The sequence below is a fragment of the Rhinolophus hipposideros genome (assembly GCF_964194185.1).
Source record: "Rhinolophus hipposideros genome assembly, chromosome: 5".
Lineage (NCBI taxonomy): Eukaryota > Metazoa > Chordata > Mammalia > Chiroptera > Rhinolophidae > Rhinolophus > Rhinolophus hipposideros.
In genome coordinates, this window is record NC_138051.1 from 60,716,514 (window position 1) to 60,732,088 (window position 15,575).

General features: G+C 34.9%; 1 protein-coding gene across 3 annotated transcripts in view; it reads left to right on the forward strand.

Annotated features, from left to right (window-relative positions):
* ATL1 (atlastin GTPase 1) overlaps window positions 1-15,575 on the forward strand; it is a 72,693-nt gene that overhangs the window by 22,899 nt on the left and 34,219 nt on the right. For all 3 annotated transcript variants that reach the window (XM_081050056.1, XM_081050055.1, XM_081050057.1), the window contains 3 exons: window positions 12,633-12,880; window positions 14,845-14,979; window positions 15,434-15,538. In XM_081050056.1, coding sequence (XP_080906182.1) covers window positions 12,633-12,880; window positions 14,845-14,979; window positions 15,434-15,538 — 488 coding nt within the window. The remainder of the gene's footprint in view (window positions 1-12,632; window positions 12,881-14,844; window positions 14,980-15,433; window positions 15,539-15,575) is intronic.

Sequence of the window (15,575 nt, forward strand, 5' to 3'; positions counted from 1 at the left end):
CTTATTGAAACTTTTATTAATATATAATGTCCTTCTTTGTTTCTTGTAACCTTTTTGATTTAAAGTCTATTTAATAGCCACTCCTGTTCTGTTTTGGTTCCCGTATCCATTGAATATATTTTGCATTCTTTCGTTTTCAACCTGTTTGTGTTTTGGATTTAAAGTGAATGAATCTCTTGTAGACAGCTTATGGTTGGATCATGTTTTTTTAATCCATTCTGCCAGTCTCTGTTTTTTGATTGGAGAGTTTAATCCATTTACGTTTAATTTAATTACTGATAAGGCAGGATTTACTTTTGCCATTTTGCTATTTGTTTTCTTTATGCCTTATAGCAGTTTTGGTCCTCTTTTCTTGCATTACTTACTGTCTTCTTATGTGTTTAGTTGATTTTATTTGCAATGTAACATTTTAATTCCCTTATCATTCCCTTTTTTGTATATAGACTATGTTATGGTCTGAATGTTGGTGTTCTCCCAAAATTCCTATATTGGAATCCTAATGCCCTGTGTAATGGCATTAGGAAGTGGGATCTTTGGAAGGTGCTTAGGTCATGAGGATAGAGCCCTCATTAATGGGTCTCTTATAAAAGAGACCCCACAGAGCTGCCTAGCCCCTTCCACTATTTGAAGATACAATAAGGCTTCTGAAACATGGAGGAGGGTCCTCACGTGACCATGCTGGCACCCTGATCTTGGGCTTTCAGCCTCCAGAACTGTGAAAAATAAATTCTGTTGTTTATAAGCTACCTAGTCTGTAGTATTTTGTTATGGCAACCCAAATTGACTAAGACAGAGAATCATGCTTTTGGCATTATATCTAAGAAATCATTTGCCTAATCCAAGGTCATAAAGATTATGTTTTCTTTCAAGCATTTTGTAGTTTTAGGTTGTATCTTTAGATTTATGATCTGTTTTCAGTTAATATTTTATACAGGGTGTGCTATACTGAGGTTTATTTTTTTGTATATAGATATCCAATTGTTCTAGTATCATTTTGCTGTGAAGCTATTCTCTCTCAATTGAATTGCCTTAGCACCTTTGTCATAAATCAGTTGACCATCCAAGAGCCATAGAAATATATGTTCTTGCAAAAACTTGCAAAGAAATGTTCATAACAGCATTATTTATTATAGCCCCAAGTGGAAGCAACACAAATTCCTGTCAACTGATAAATGGATAAAAAAAAATATGGTAGGCTATTCTTCCCTTATCTGCAGGGATACATTCCAAGATCCCCAGAGAATGCCTGAAACTGTGGATAGTATCAAACCTTATGTATGCTATGTTTTTCCTATGCATAAATACTTATGATAAAGTTTCATTTATAAATTAAGCACAGTAAGAGATAAACAATAACTAATAATAAAATAGAACAATTGTAACAATATACTGTAATAAAATTTATGTGAATATGGTCTCTCTCTCTCTCTCTCTCTTTCTCTCTCTCTCCCTCTCCCTTTCACAAATTATAAAAACTTGTTAAAGGGGATTAAAGAGCAAATATAGGTGGAGAGATAATCTCACATTTATGGATTGGAACACAGTACCATAACAGTACTGATTCCTTTCAAATTGATCTATAATTCAATGTAACTTCAAATATTCAATTAATATTGATTCTAATATTTACACGGAAAGTATCAAAATAGCCAATACTGATAACAATTAGAAGAATAAGAAAAGCCGGCCATATTATATATAATGACATTTAATAAAGCTATTTCGATTAAGATAGTATACTATTGGTGCTGTTTTAGACAAATTGGTGAATGGATCAGAATTGAGAGCCCAGAAACAAGGTCATATATACGTATATATATATGGCATATGTGTGTAACTCTTATTTATGACAAAGACCATATGGTAGAACATTTGAGGAAAGAAAGGGTTTTGATAAATAGAGGTCTGAAAATTTTGTTACACATATAGAAAAAAATCAAATTTGATTTCTATCTCACAGCTTATACAAATAAAATTCCTGATGGATTAAGAACTTAAGTTTTGGGAAGTGATGTCATAAAAATGGTGGCGTGAGGTGAGCCTCTTGAAATCTCCCCTGGGCAACAAATTGAACAACTGTAGCTCCACAAAGGACTCCCTGCGGAGCAGACAGGCAAGACTAAGAGGCGCACTACTGAAATCACCTAAAGGAGTAAACAGAGCTGCTGAAACACACGGGCTCTGAATCTGGTGCAGGAAGAGCTTTGGAACTTCAGAAGCTTTCCACATCCCCCCACGAAGGCAGTGCCATATGACACGGATGAACTGTTCACAGAGGAGAAGCCCACCTTCCAGGAAATACCCCCATTGTGTGAGAAGCCGGAATAGTGCAGAGAAAACATAACATTACAGTGTGAAAGAGAATAAAAGGCTGTACTCAGAGAGAAAATCAAACATTCTACCAACACCTACTGGAAAACAAAAGAAAGACCTCTTTCTAGCAACCTGTTGCAGAACCCACTCCTGTAGATGTCTAAGAAGAAAAATAATAAATCATCAATTGCCATGAATAACCAAGGCAACAAGACAGCTCAGAAAGAAAATGAAAAGTCTCCAGAAAAGGAACTTAAAGATATGGAAATATGTGACTTAAATGACAGAGAATTCAAGATTGCAGTTCTTAAAAAACTCAACAAGATGCAAAAAAACACAGACAGGCAGTTTAATGAACTCAGAAACACAATCAAAGAACAAAATGAACATTTTACCAAAGACATTGAAATTTTAAAAAAGAACCAAATAGAATTTCTGGAGATTAAGAACTCAATAAAAGAAATGAAGAATGAAATAGTTAGCTTAGGTAGTAGAGTTGACCAGATGGAGGAAAGAATCAGTGACATCAAAGACAGAAATCTGGAAATAACACAAATGGAAGAAGAAAGAGACTCGAGACTTAAAAGAAATGGAAGAACTCTACAAGAACTTTCTGACTCCATCAGAAAGAGCAATGTAAGAATAATGGGCATACCAGAAGGAAAAGAAAGAGAGAAGGGAACAGAGAGTATATTCAAACAAATAGTTGATGAGAACTTCCCAAACTTGTGGACAGAACTGGATCCTCTAATCCAAGAAGCAAATAGAACACCTAATTACCTCAACCCCAAGAGGCCTTCTCCAAGGCACACTGATTGAAACTGTCAAAAATCAACGACAAAGAAAGAATCCTCAAGGCAGCCAAGGAAAAGAAGATGGTACTCTACAACAGAAAGCCCATTAGAATATCATCAGATTTTTCAGCAGAAACTCTACAAGCCAGGAGGGAGTGGAACCAAATATTCAAACTATTTAAAGAAAGAAATTATGAGCCAAAAATAATATATCCAGCAAAGATATCCTTTAGATATAAAAGAGGAATAAATACCTTTCCAGATATACAGAAGCTGAGGGAATTTTCTAATACATGACCACCTGCACTACAAGAAATACTGAAAGAGGCTATTCGACCAGCATCAATAGGGATAATTTGTGACAACCAAAACATAAAAGGGGGGAGAGTAAAGCCCTGAATTGGAACGTGGAAATGGAGAAAGTAAGCATGCTGAAGAAAATGGAATACTCTAAATATCAAACTTTCTTTTACATAAACTTAATGGTAACCACTCAAAAAAAAAATCCAGAACTGAAATATATAATGTAATAAAAGAAAAGACAGAGGGAAAAATCATAGAATATCACCACACAGAAATAACAGACAACAACAAAAAGACAAAGAAACAATGGTGACACAATCTTACCAGAAAACTAAAGACAGAATGATAGGAAATCATCACATATCAATAATCACCTTAAATGTAAATGGACTGAACTCATCAATAAAAAAGTACAGAGTAGCAGATTGGATCAAAAAACTAAACCCAACCATATGGTGCCTCTAAGAGACACATCTCAGCTACAAGGACATACAGACTCAAAGTGAAAAGGTAGAAATTGACACTCCAAGCAAATGGTATCCAGAGAAAATCAGGTGTAGCCATAATGATATCAGATGAAACAGACTTCAGGATAAAAAGGTAACAAGAGACAAAGATGGACATTTCATAATTGTAAAGGGGACTATACAACAAAAAGACATACAGTCATCAATATTTATACCACCAATCAGGGAGCACCAAAATATACCAACCAACTACTAAGACAACTAAAGGGAGATATTGACCAAAACACAATTATAGCAGGGGACCTAAATACATCATTGACAGCTATGGATAGGTCATCCAAACAGAAAATAAATAAAGAAATAGCAGCCCCAAATGACACAGTAGATGAAATTAACATAATTGACATATATAGAGCACTTCATCCTAGAATATCAGACTATACATTTTTTCTAGTGTACATGGAACATTCTCAAGGATAGACCATATATTAGGACATAAAACTAGCCTTAGCAAATTTAAGAAGATTGAAATCATACCAAGCATATTCTCTGATCACAAAGCTTTGAAATTGGACATCAACTACAAAAAGAAACCAGGAAAACCACAAATATGTGGAGATTAAACAACATACTTTTAAAAAATGACCAGGTCAAAGAAGAAATAAGAGAGATCCAAAGATACGTAGAAACAAATGAGAATGAAAGTACATCCTACCAAAATTTTTGGAATGAAGCAAAAGCAGTTTTAAGAGGGAAATTTATATCATTACAGCCCTATATCAAGAAACAAGAAAAATCCCAAATAAATAACCTCACGTTACACCTTAAAGAACTAGAAAATGAAGAATAAATGAAACCCAAGGTCAGCAAAAGAAAGGAAATAACAAAAATCAGAGCAGAACTAAATGAAATAGACAACAAAACGACAATAGAAAAACTTAATGTGACAAAGAGCTGGTTCTTTGAAAAGATTAATAAAATTGACAAACCTTTCACTAGACACACTAAGATAAAAAGAAAAAAGACACTAATAAACAAAATCAGAAATGAAAGAGGGGAAGTTATCACGGATGTCACAGAAATACAAAGAATCATCCAAGAATACTATGAAGGACTATATGCCACCAAATTCAATAACCTAGAAGAAATGGACAAGTTCTTAGAAACATACAGTCTTCCAAGGCTGAACCATGAAGAACTGGAAAATCTAAACAGACCGATCACCAGTAACAAAATTGAATCAGTCATCCAAAACCTACCCAAAAGCAAAAGTCCAGGACCAGATGGTTTCACTAGTGAATTCTACCAAACCTTCAAAGAGGATCTAAAATCCTGCTCAAACTCTTCCAAAAAATTGAAGATGAGACAGTAAGTCTAACTCATTTTATGAGGCCAACATTACCCTGATACCAAAACCTGGTAAGGACAACACAAAAAAAGAAAACTACAGACCAATATCTCTGATGATACAGATTCAAAAATCCTAAACAAAATTCTAGCAAATCAAATGCAACAATACACGATCAACATCACGATCAAGTGGGGTTCATCCCAGGAGAACAAGGATGGTTCAACATACGCAAATCCATCAATGTGATACATCACATAAAAAAAATAAAGGATGAAAATCATATGATTATATCAATTGATGCAGAAAAAGTGTTTGACAAGATACAACATCCATTTATGATTAAAACACTTAATAAAATAGGTATAAAAGGAAAATACCTTAACATAATAAAGGCCATATATAACAAACCCTCAGCTAATATCATAATTAACGGTGAAAAACTGAAGCCCTTTGCTCTACGTTCAGGAACACGACAGGGCTGTCCCCTATCACCTCTGCTTTTCAAAATATTGTTGGAAGTCCTCGCCAGATCAATCAGGTAAGACAAAGAAATAAAAGGCATCCAAAATGGGAATGAAGAAGTTAAACTGTCACTCTGCAGATGACATGATGCTATATATAGAAAACCCTAAGGACTCCACCAAAAAGTTATTAGAAACAATAAACGAATACAGTAAAGTTGCCAGCTGTAAAATTAACATACAAAAGTCCCTTGCATTCCTATATACTAACAATGAAATCCCAGAAAAAGAAATTTTAAAAATTCCTTTTGCAATTGCAACAAAAAGAATAAAATACCTAGGAATAAACTTAACCAAGGATGTGAAAGACCTATATGCTGAAAACTGTAAGACATTTTTAAAAGAAATTGAAGAAGACACAAAGAAATGGAAAGACATTCTGTGCTCATGGATTGAAAGAATCAACATAGTTAAAATGGCCGTATTACCCAAAGGAATATACAGATTTAATGCAATCCCCATCAAAATCCCAATGTCATTTTTTTAAAGAAATAGAACAAAAAATTCATCAGATTTGTATGGAACCACAAAAGACCCCGAATAGCCAAAGCAATCCTAAGAAAAAAGTACAATGCTGGAGGTATCACACTTCCTGACTTTAGCTTGTAATACAGAGCAACAGTAATCAAAACAGCATGGTATTGGCAGAAAAACAGACACATAGACCAATGGAATAGGACTGAGAACCCAGAAATAAACCCACATAAATATGGACAGATAATTTTTAACAAAGAAGCAAAAAACATACAGTGAAGAAAAGACAGCCTCTTCAATAAATGGTGCTAGCAGAACTGGAAAGCCACATGCAAAAGAATGAAACTGGATTGCTATCTGTCACCATGTACCAAAATTAATTCAAAATGGATCAAAGACTTAAACATAAGACCCGAAACAATAAAATGCAAAGAAGAAAACATAGGTACTAAACTTATGGACCTTGTGTTCAAAATGCATTTTTATGAATTTGACTCCAAAGGCAAGGGAAGTAAAAGCTAAAATAAATGAATGGGACTATGTCAAACTTAAAAGCTTCTGCACAGCAAAAGAATCCATCAACAAAATAAAGAGGCAACCAATTGAATGGGAGAAGATTTTTGCAAACAGTGCCTCCGATAAGGGGTTAATATCTAAAGTATGCAAGGAACTCATACAACTCACCAACAAATAAAGCAAACAACCCAATTGAAAAATGGGCAGAGGACCTGAAGAGACATTTCTCCAAAGAGGACATACAAATGGCAAATAGACATATGAAAAAATGCTCAACATCACTAACCATCAGAGAAATGCAAATAAAAACCACAATGAGCTATCGCCTCACCCCAGTCAGAATGGCTATCATCATCAAGACAAATAGTAAGTGTTGGAGAGGTTGTGGAGAAAAAGGAACCCTCATACCCTGTTGGTGGGAATGCAGACTGGTGCAGCCGTTATGGAAGGCAGTGTGGAGGTTCCTCAAAAAATTAAGAACAGAATTACCATATGACCCAGCAATACCTCTCCTGGGTATCTACCCAGAAAAATCTGAAAACGTTTATCCATAAAGACAAGTGTTCTCCAGTGTTCATTGCAGCTTTATTTATGGTGGCCAAGACATGGAAACCAAAATGTCCTTCTATAGATGAATGGATAAAGAAATTGTGGTATATATACACAAGGGAATACTATTTGGTGGTAAGAAAAGATGAAATAGGAAATATCTGTAACAACATGGATGGAAATTGAGACTATAATGCTAAGCGAAATAAGTCAGACAGGAAAATGTAGAGAACCATATGATTTCACTGATATGTGGTATTTAAACCAAAAACAACAAAAGAATAGGACAAACAACTGAAAGAACAAAAACTCATAGACATAGACAATAGTTTAGGGGTCACCAGAGGGAAAGGGGGAAGGGGAGAGTGGGGCTCTAGAAGAGTGTAAATGGGGTCTAATGTATGGTGATGGAAAGAGAACTGACTGCGTGGTGAACACACAATGTGAGATATAGATTATGTATTACAGAATTTTATACCTGAAATCTATGTAACTTTACTAACAATTGTCGCCCCAATAAATTTTAATTTAAAGAAAGAAAAAATAAAATAAAATAATGCAAAGAAAAAATAACTTAAGAATTAAAAGCAAAACTTAAAACCTAGAAGAATATATATGAATATCTTTCATATCTTGTGTAAGGAATACTTTCTTAAACATGACGTACAAAGTGCTAATCATAAAATAAATTATTAATAAAATCTAATACATTAAAATTAAGAATTGATCTTCATCAATAATAGTAAGGAAAGGGAAAAGGCAAACTCTAAACTAGAAGATTTTTGCCATACATAGAACTAACAAAGGACTGGACTAGCATTCTAGATATATAAAGAAACACTATAAATCAGTAAGAAAAAGACAAACAGCTTACTAGAAAAATGAGCAAAGGTGCTCACCTCATTAGCATTTAGAGAACTGTGTATCAAGACCACAATGAGATGCCATTTTATATCTATGCAACTGACAAAAATTAAGAAGTCAGACATAACCAAGTCTTGGAAAGGATATAGCTCAATAGGATGTCTAATAAATTGCTGGGAGTGGGTGGAGAGTGAAAAATTGGTACAGCCACTTAGAAAAAAAATTTTTGCATCACGTTGTGATGTTGAATATTTGAAAAAAAAATGACAACCCAGAAATTCCGTTCACAGTTTATCTTGCATATATGTAGTTTGTTACAAACAATCTTAGAGAATTATTTCAGTCTTTAGAAAGTGGTCTGTTTTTCAGCTCCGAAGATGTTTTTCTATCCAGAATATTATGTCTAGCCAGGGTCCCTGATTCACATCAGTTGTGTACTCAGATCACAACTACAGCATGGGCAAAGAGCTTCATCAAAGAAAATGTATAGTTGCTATCCTCCAAGAGGGCCTTTGTGCTGAGGCTGAAATTATGTGGGCAGGTAGTACTGGAATCAAATATGAAGAGAGAATAGTATGAATAGTGGTCTCCATTATTAAGCATATACTATTTATCAGTCTCTCTCTTCACTTATTCTCTCTTCACTATTTCATTTATCACAAAGCCTCTCTCATGTAGGTACCATTCTTAATCTCATTTTTCAGATACAGGATAATGAGCCGTAGGGGAGTTAAATAATTTTCACAGCTTCATATACATTTTAGCGTGAAGCTGGGATTTAACAAAGACTCTAACTTCAGTGTCTGTGATATGACAATACAGAAGCTATTATCTTTTGGATATAAAATCCATTTTTCTTAACTGCAGAGAAACCAACTCTGATTCACGGTTGTAGGACATGGTTCTGTTGTCTCCAGATGCTTTGTACTATTGTTCAGGACGTATTTCCATATGTCTGTCTCCATTAACGAAAAACCAAATTGCATGTTAGATGTGTAGTATTTCAATAGTACCATTTTTATAGATGAACAGCAATATATGTATATATAAATATAGTTACAAATGTTGTATATATCAGTGTGATCTGATGACTCATTTAAAATTATACCAAGAGATACAATTACCTTGTTATTCTTTAGTTGTAAGACTTATCAAATAGACGTAATGAAGAATGTCTATTTAAGTATATTTTCACAAACTTAGATGAAAGCTTATTTAAGAGCCCAGTTTGTTTCAAATATTAATATTAAGGGTTGATTTGAGGTTACTATTATTTAAATTTAGGTCATATATCTGATCTGAGGAATCAATTGGTAGTGTATGTTTTGACTTTCTGTTCTTTTGATACAAAGGAAATGAACCCATTTATGTGTTGTCCAAGAGTTATTTGATTTGCACGAAAAAGGCAGAATGTTACAGCAGAAAGGTCTGGGATGAAATTTAGCTACCTGGGATCTAATCCCAAATTGACAGTCACTAGGGGAACTTGGGTATATTACTTCCTAGTGGGTGTGATCTTGGGAAAGTTACTTAATTTAATTCTTAATTTTCTCATGTGTCAAAAATACAGATAATAGGGGCAGTTGGTTGCCTCACTTGGTTAGAGCGTGAGCTCTTAACAACAAGGTTGCCAGTTCAATTCCCACAGGGGATGGTGGGCTGTGTCCCCTACAACTAAGATTGAAAACGGTGACTGGACTTGGTGCTGAGCTGCGCCCTCCACAGCTAGGTTGAAGGACAACGACTTGGAGCTGATGGGCCCTGGAGAAACACACTGTTCCCCAATATTCCCCAATAAAAAATTTTTAAAAATTAAAAAAAGATGAAATTCTATTTCCTTTTCTTGGGCAAGGTCAGGTACATCTTTGGCTTTAGTTTCCTAAATCTATAATAATATTAATAGCATTTACTATATACCAGCCACTATCTTAAGTGGCTGGTATATAGTACATATACATGCATATGTATACATGCATATAGTACAATATACATGTATATATTAATTTACAGCAATCTTATAAGGTATACACCGGGAGGTTAAACAACTTGCCTAAAATGACGCAGCTAAGAAATGGGGAAGCCTTGATTCAAATCTCAGCAATCTGGTTCCAGAGCCTGTGTTTTTAACCACTACAATATATTGCCTTTCTAAAGGAAGGGCTTATAGGCTGTATCAGTTGTTTACTGCCTATTATGCTGCATGATAAACAGTCACAAAACCTCAGGGGCATAGAACAATAAGCATTTATTGATCACATGTTGAAATGGTTTTAGGCAACTGTTCATCTTGGTTTGGTTCCCTCACATGAATGGGGGTCAGTTTGCTGCAGAGCTTGGCTGGGACTGGGCAGTTTGCCCCTGTTCCAAGCGTCTCTCATCCGGCACCACACTAGCCTAGGGATATTCTCATGGTGAATGGCAGAGGCATGTATGCTAAAGCATATACATGTATGCTGACCCATACATGTGGGTGGCTGACCCCAGAGTCAAAGCAGGAGGACATTACAAATATACAGTAGATATAAGAAGTTGTCACTGAACACACTGAAGTTGTTTTGTAATATAGCACAAATGCCAAAATTTTTGTGTAATAAAGATGAATTCTCAAAGTTGACCACTATCAGAACTATGTTATGACCCAGCAGTTCCACTCCTGGGTATCTATGCCAAGAAATCCAAAATACTAATTTGAAAAAATATATGCACTCCTATGTTTATTGCAGTGCTATTTACAATAGCCAAGACATGGAAACAACCAAAATGCCCAGCAACAGATGATTGGATAAAGAAACTGTGGTACATTTATACAATGGAGTATTAGCCATAAAGAAGAATGAAATCTTACCATTTACAACACCATAGATGGACCTCGAGAATATTATGCTAAGTGAAACAAGTCAGACGGAGAAAGACAAATATCATATGATCTCACTTATATGTGGAATCTAAAGAACAGAATAAATGAACAAAACAGAAATAGACTCAGAGGTATAGGGGAAAAAAACTGATGATTGCTAGACAGGAGAAGGGATGGGGGAGAAGGTAATGGGATTAGAAAGCACAAATTAGTAGCCACAATATTGTCACCTGGATATCACATACAGTTTGAGAAATATAATCAAAATGTTGTAAAGATTACATAGGGTGCCAGATGGACACTGGACTTACTAGGGAGACCACTGCATACACTGTGTAGATGCCTGACCACTGCACTGTACACTTGAAGCTGAAGCTGAATAGTATTGAATGTCAACTGTAATTTAGTTTATGTATAGTCATGAGATGTGGAGTACAGCATAGGGAATATAGTCAATGGAATTGTAACAGCTATATAAGATGTCAGGTGGGTAGTAGATGGGGGGTTATCATTTTGTGAGGGGTGTAAATAACTATTATATTGCTTTGTACACCTGAAACTAATATAAATAAATAAATAAATAAATAAATAAATAAATAAATAAATGTTGACTGCTGTCAAAAATAGCATTTCTGACAATTTAATGGAAAACTCTGAAAACACACAAGTACACACACACACACACATACACACACAAATTTATAAAAAGTATGCAGAATTTCTTCCAAGAATACTGAATTCAGTCAATAGTCCCAAGGTAGTGGTGGTGGTGATGATGATGCTAGCTAAACCTTTACAAGCTTACTATGTGCGAAGCACTGTTCTCAGCACTTTACATATAGTAACTCCCTTAATCTTCACAACAACCCTATTTAATACGTAATATTAGTGGTTGCCATTTTACAGATGAAGAAACGGAGAAGTATAGTAATTTCCTAGGGTCAGGCAGCTTTTTGGTAAGATCTCCATATAAAGTAACTTTCCAAAGTTTCTTATTCTTTTATTGAATTATTTCCAGACCTCTTTGCCATGATTTGAAGATCCTCTGTAATCTGGTCCTACCCGATTTAATTATCTGTTAAGTTCCATTGCTATGGGCTATAATTTTAGACAATTAAGAGTCTAGGGTTTTGTAGATCAATGCGTGCATTGGAGGGAGCTGAACTAGGTGCTTTAGAGATTTATTTCAATTTCAAGAATATGTGATTCTGAGTCCCTTTATGTATCTTCTCCTGTGTGTGTTCAGCTTTAAAAAGTATTGCAAGCCTTTTTCATGTGAATAGCTAAACTTATTTCTAGAGGGTGAAGAAAGTGTCAACTAAAGCCATTTTATTCCTCTGCTCTGAGAGTCCTTTGATTTTCTTTTTCACTCAGCAGAGATCGCTGCATTGTCTTAAAGAGTTTTCGAAAGTAAAATTCTGTTTCATTTGGTCACATGACCAGAAAGACCAGATGTAAATCTTTCTGAGATATGATGTGAATGGCATTGTGTGTCATTCAAATGAGTATTTCTAATTCTCCTGTGCTCCTGTTTCAGATGTGTGAGAGGTACACATGCATTTGTTGGTATTTTGAGATGATTTTGAGATGATTACCTGAATAAACTGCTATTTTATTCAACAGGTGGGTTTTCAGAAAAAGCATATGAATGGAGCTCAGAAGACGAGGAGCCAGTGAAAAAGGCAGGCCCCGTCCAAGTCCTTATTGTCAGAGATGACCATTCCTTTGAGTTAGATGAAGCTGCACTAAATCGAATCCTTCTCTCGGAGGCCGTCAGGGACCAGGAGGTCGTTGCTGTATCTGTTGCTGGAGCATTTAGAAAAGGAAAATCCTTCCTAATGGACTTCATGTTGAGATACATGTACAACCAGGTATGTAAGAGGTGCTTCAAAAAGGTTTCTTATTGCTAAGCTTCCGTCACTTTGTGTTTTTATTTAGTAGTGTCCAATATTTCCATTTCTATTATTATGTACCATAAATATGAATTAGTTAAAAAATCCTGCGGTGTAATCCCAACTTCTGCACTTTGGGCCCCCAACTATATCGGCCACTTTTGTCTGAAGCCATTTCGCTACATTTCCCTTAGAATGTAACTTATTTTTCTACTCTTTTAAAAATAGACACCGCATAGTGATAAGATTGTAAACTTCACATGCTATGTTTAAAATGTCAAATAACTTGTCATAACTTTTTTCTTGTAAATCATTTCTCTCCAAAATTTATTCTGACAGTTTTCAACCAAGCAGCAAAATTAAAAGAAGTTTACAGTGAACACCTGCATATCCACTACCTAGATTCTGCCATTAATATTAAATTCTTGCTTTATCCCGTGTATCTCCAGTTATTCTTCCTTCTTTCCATCTGACACTCCATCTTATTTTTTTGATTCATTTCAAAGTAAATTGCTGATATCAAAATACTTCCCCATAAAGATTTCAGTATACATTATTATATATTTCAGTATTTGGTTTTTTTCTTTTGTTGTAAAATTTACAGTTACATGCACAAATTTTAAGTATATACATTTGCTTATTGTTTTGAAAATGCATATACCTGTATAACCGCAAATTCTATGAGTATATCTTGCCTTTACCCCAGAAAGTTCTCTTACCTTTTCCAACTCAGTTCTCACCCTTACCCCACCCCCAGAGGCAACTAGTGGTGTTATAACATTTGAAACAAAAGTATGGGACAGAAATGAGACTTTAAAGGACCCAAGATAAACCAAAAGCAGAACGATAAATAGGAGATTATAGTTTGGAACCAAGGGTTGGGAGTGGAGAGCATATCAGTATTTTTTTTCTACCTTTTACCCATAGCAATTCTGATACAAATACGGATGTTGAGGCAGAATAGACAGACACACTACCCAAAGAAATTTTGTGTAATGTAATTATACCATACTTATCCATTTTGGATTGATCTTTTCTAGTTGGGCTATTTTTGAACAATTTTGTCTTGTCAACTTTAACATCTTCTATCTTTAGCATCAGTTCCAACAAATCAGGACCAGAACTGCTAAAATACTTCAGACTTTGAAAGCAAGCAAACCTCTTATCATTCTCTATTTCTAGCATGTCAACATTAGTATGCTATTTAACACAGGTGGGAAAATCGAATGAACAAAATTTGTATATTTTACATTCTTTGAGATTATAGTTTTAGGCATATTCAGAGTATTAACTGTTAAACATTAGAGTGAAATAGTCAAAAATACTTGTCATGTTGCTTGTGTTAAATAGCATTTGCTCAGATTCAAGTGTAACAGACTTGTTTTTGTTTTTCTGCACCTACTGCTAGGTGCTCTCCCCCTGCTATTCACTGCTTCCTACACAAAGCATTTGTGTATATGTCTTTATATTTTAATATAATATGCTGTCTCATATATCTTTGTTTCTGGAATGCCCTCCTCAGGTTTGCTCATCTGGAAAGTTCCTAAGCATCTTCAAATCTTAGTTCAAACATCACTTCTCCTCTGAAGTCTTACCTGACCCAGAATTAGTTATTTCTTTTCCTACGCTTTCATTTATGTCTAATATACAATCCCATTTTTGGCACGCATAGATTGCACTATAATGGTTTGTTAGTACATCTATCTCCATGTTAGGCTATGAGCTTCTTCTGGTCTGGAATATCTTTGTATCCCCAGAACCTGGCATAAAATGGGGCAGATGGTTGCTCCTCTGTAATTACTTTTTGGATGAATAAGTAATGATATCAAAACAGTAGATGTGTATATGTTGTTTCCTTTAGACCAGAGTTGAGCGGGATACAAACCAGAATGGATTAATGGAAAACACTATACCACATATTCATAGACTGTCTTAATTTATAGGAATCAATTGATTGGGTTGGAGATTACAATGAACCATTGACTGGTTTTTCATGGAGAGGTGGGTCTGAACGAGAGACCACGGGAATCCAGATATGGAGTGAAGTCTTCCTTATCAATAAACCTGATGGTAAAAAGGTATGTTGTCAACTTAAAGAAAATAGATTTTTCACTTACAACAGTTACCACTTTTCAGAATCCTTGAAAGGGCTCTTTTGAAAACTAATTTTTGGCCATTTTATATGAAGTTTAAAAGGGAAGTGGGTAGCATTCCGTTGCATGTTCCTTATTAACCTTTCTAGGGATCAAGATGGGCAAAATCACAGAGACAATAGAAGAGCAGATAAGCAAGCTAACATCTATACTTTGCTTCAATGCTGTTTCTGTTATGTCACATTACCAGTGAAAATTAATCATTACAGCATTTGGCAGCTTAGTAGTATTTTTATTTTCTGTGGCATTAATAACACATGTAAAAAATAAAGTACTCATCATTCATGGTTTATTTTAGTTCTTATAATGTTAACTTTGTGTTAACCCTAATATTCTACATGTTGTATAAAATATCAATACATTTTGATATTGCCTGTAGGTTGCAGTGCTATTGATGGATACTCAGGGAACCTTCGATAGTCAGTCAACTTTGAGAGATTCGGCCACAGTATTTGCCCTTAGCACAATGATCAGCTCAATACAGGTATGGCATAAAATAAATCCATTTTGATGGATATTTC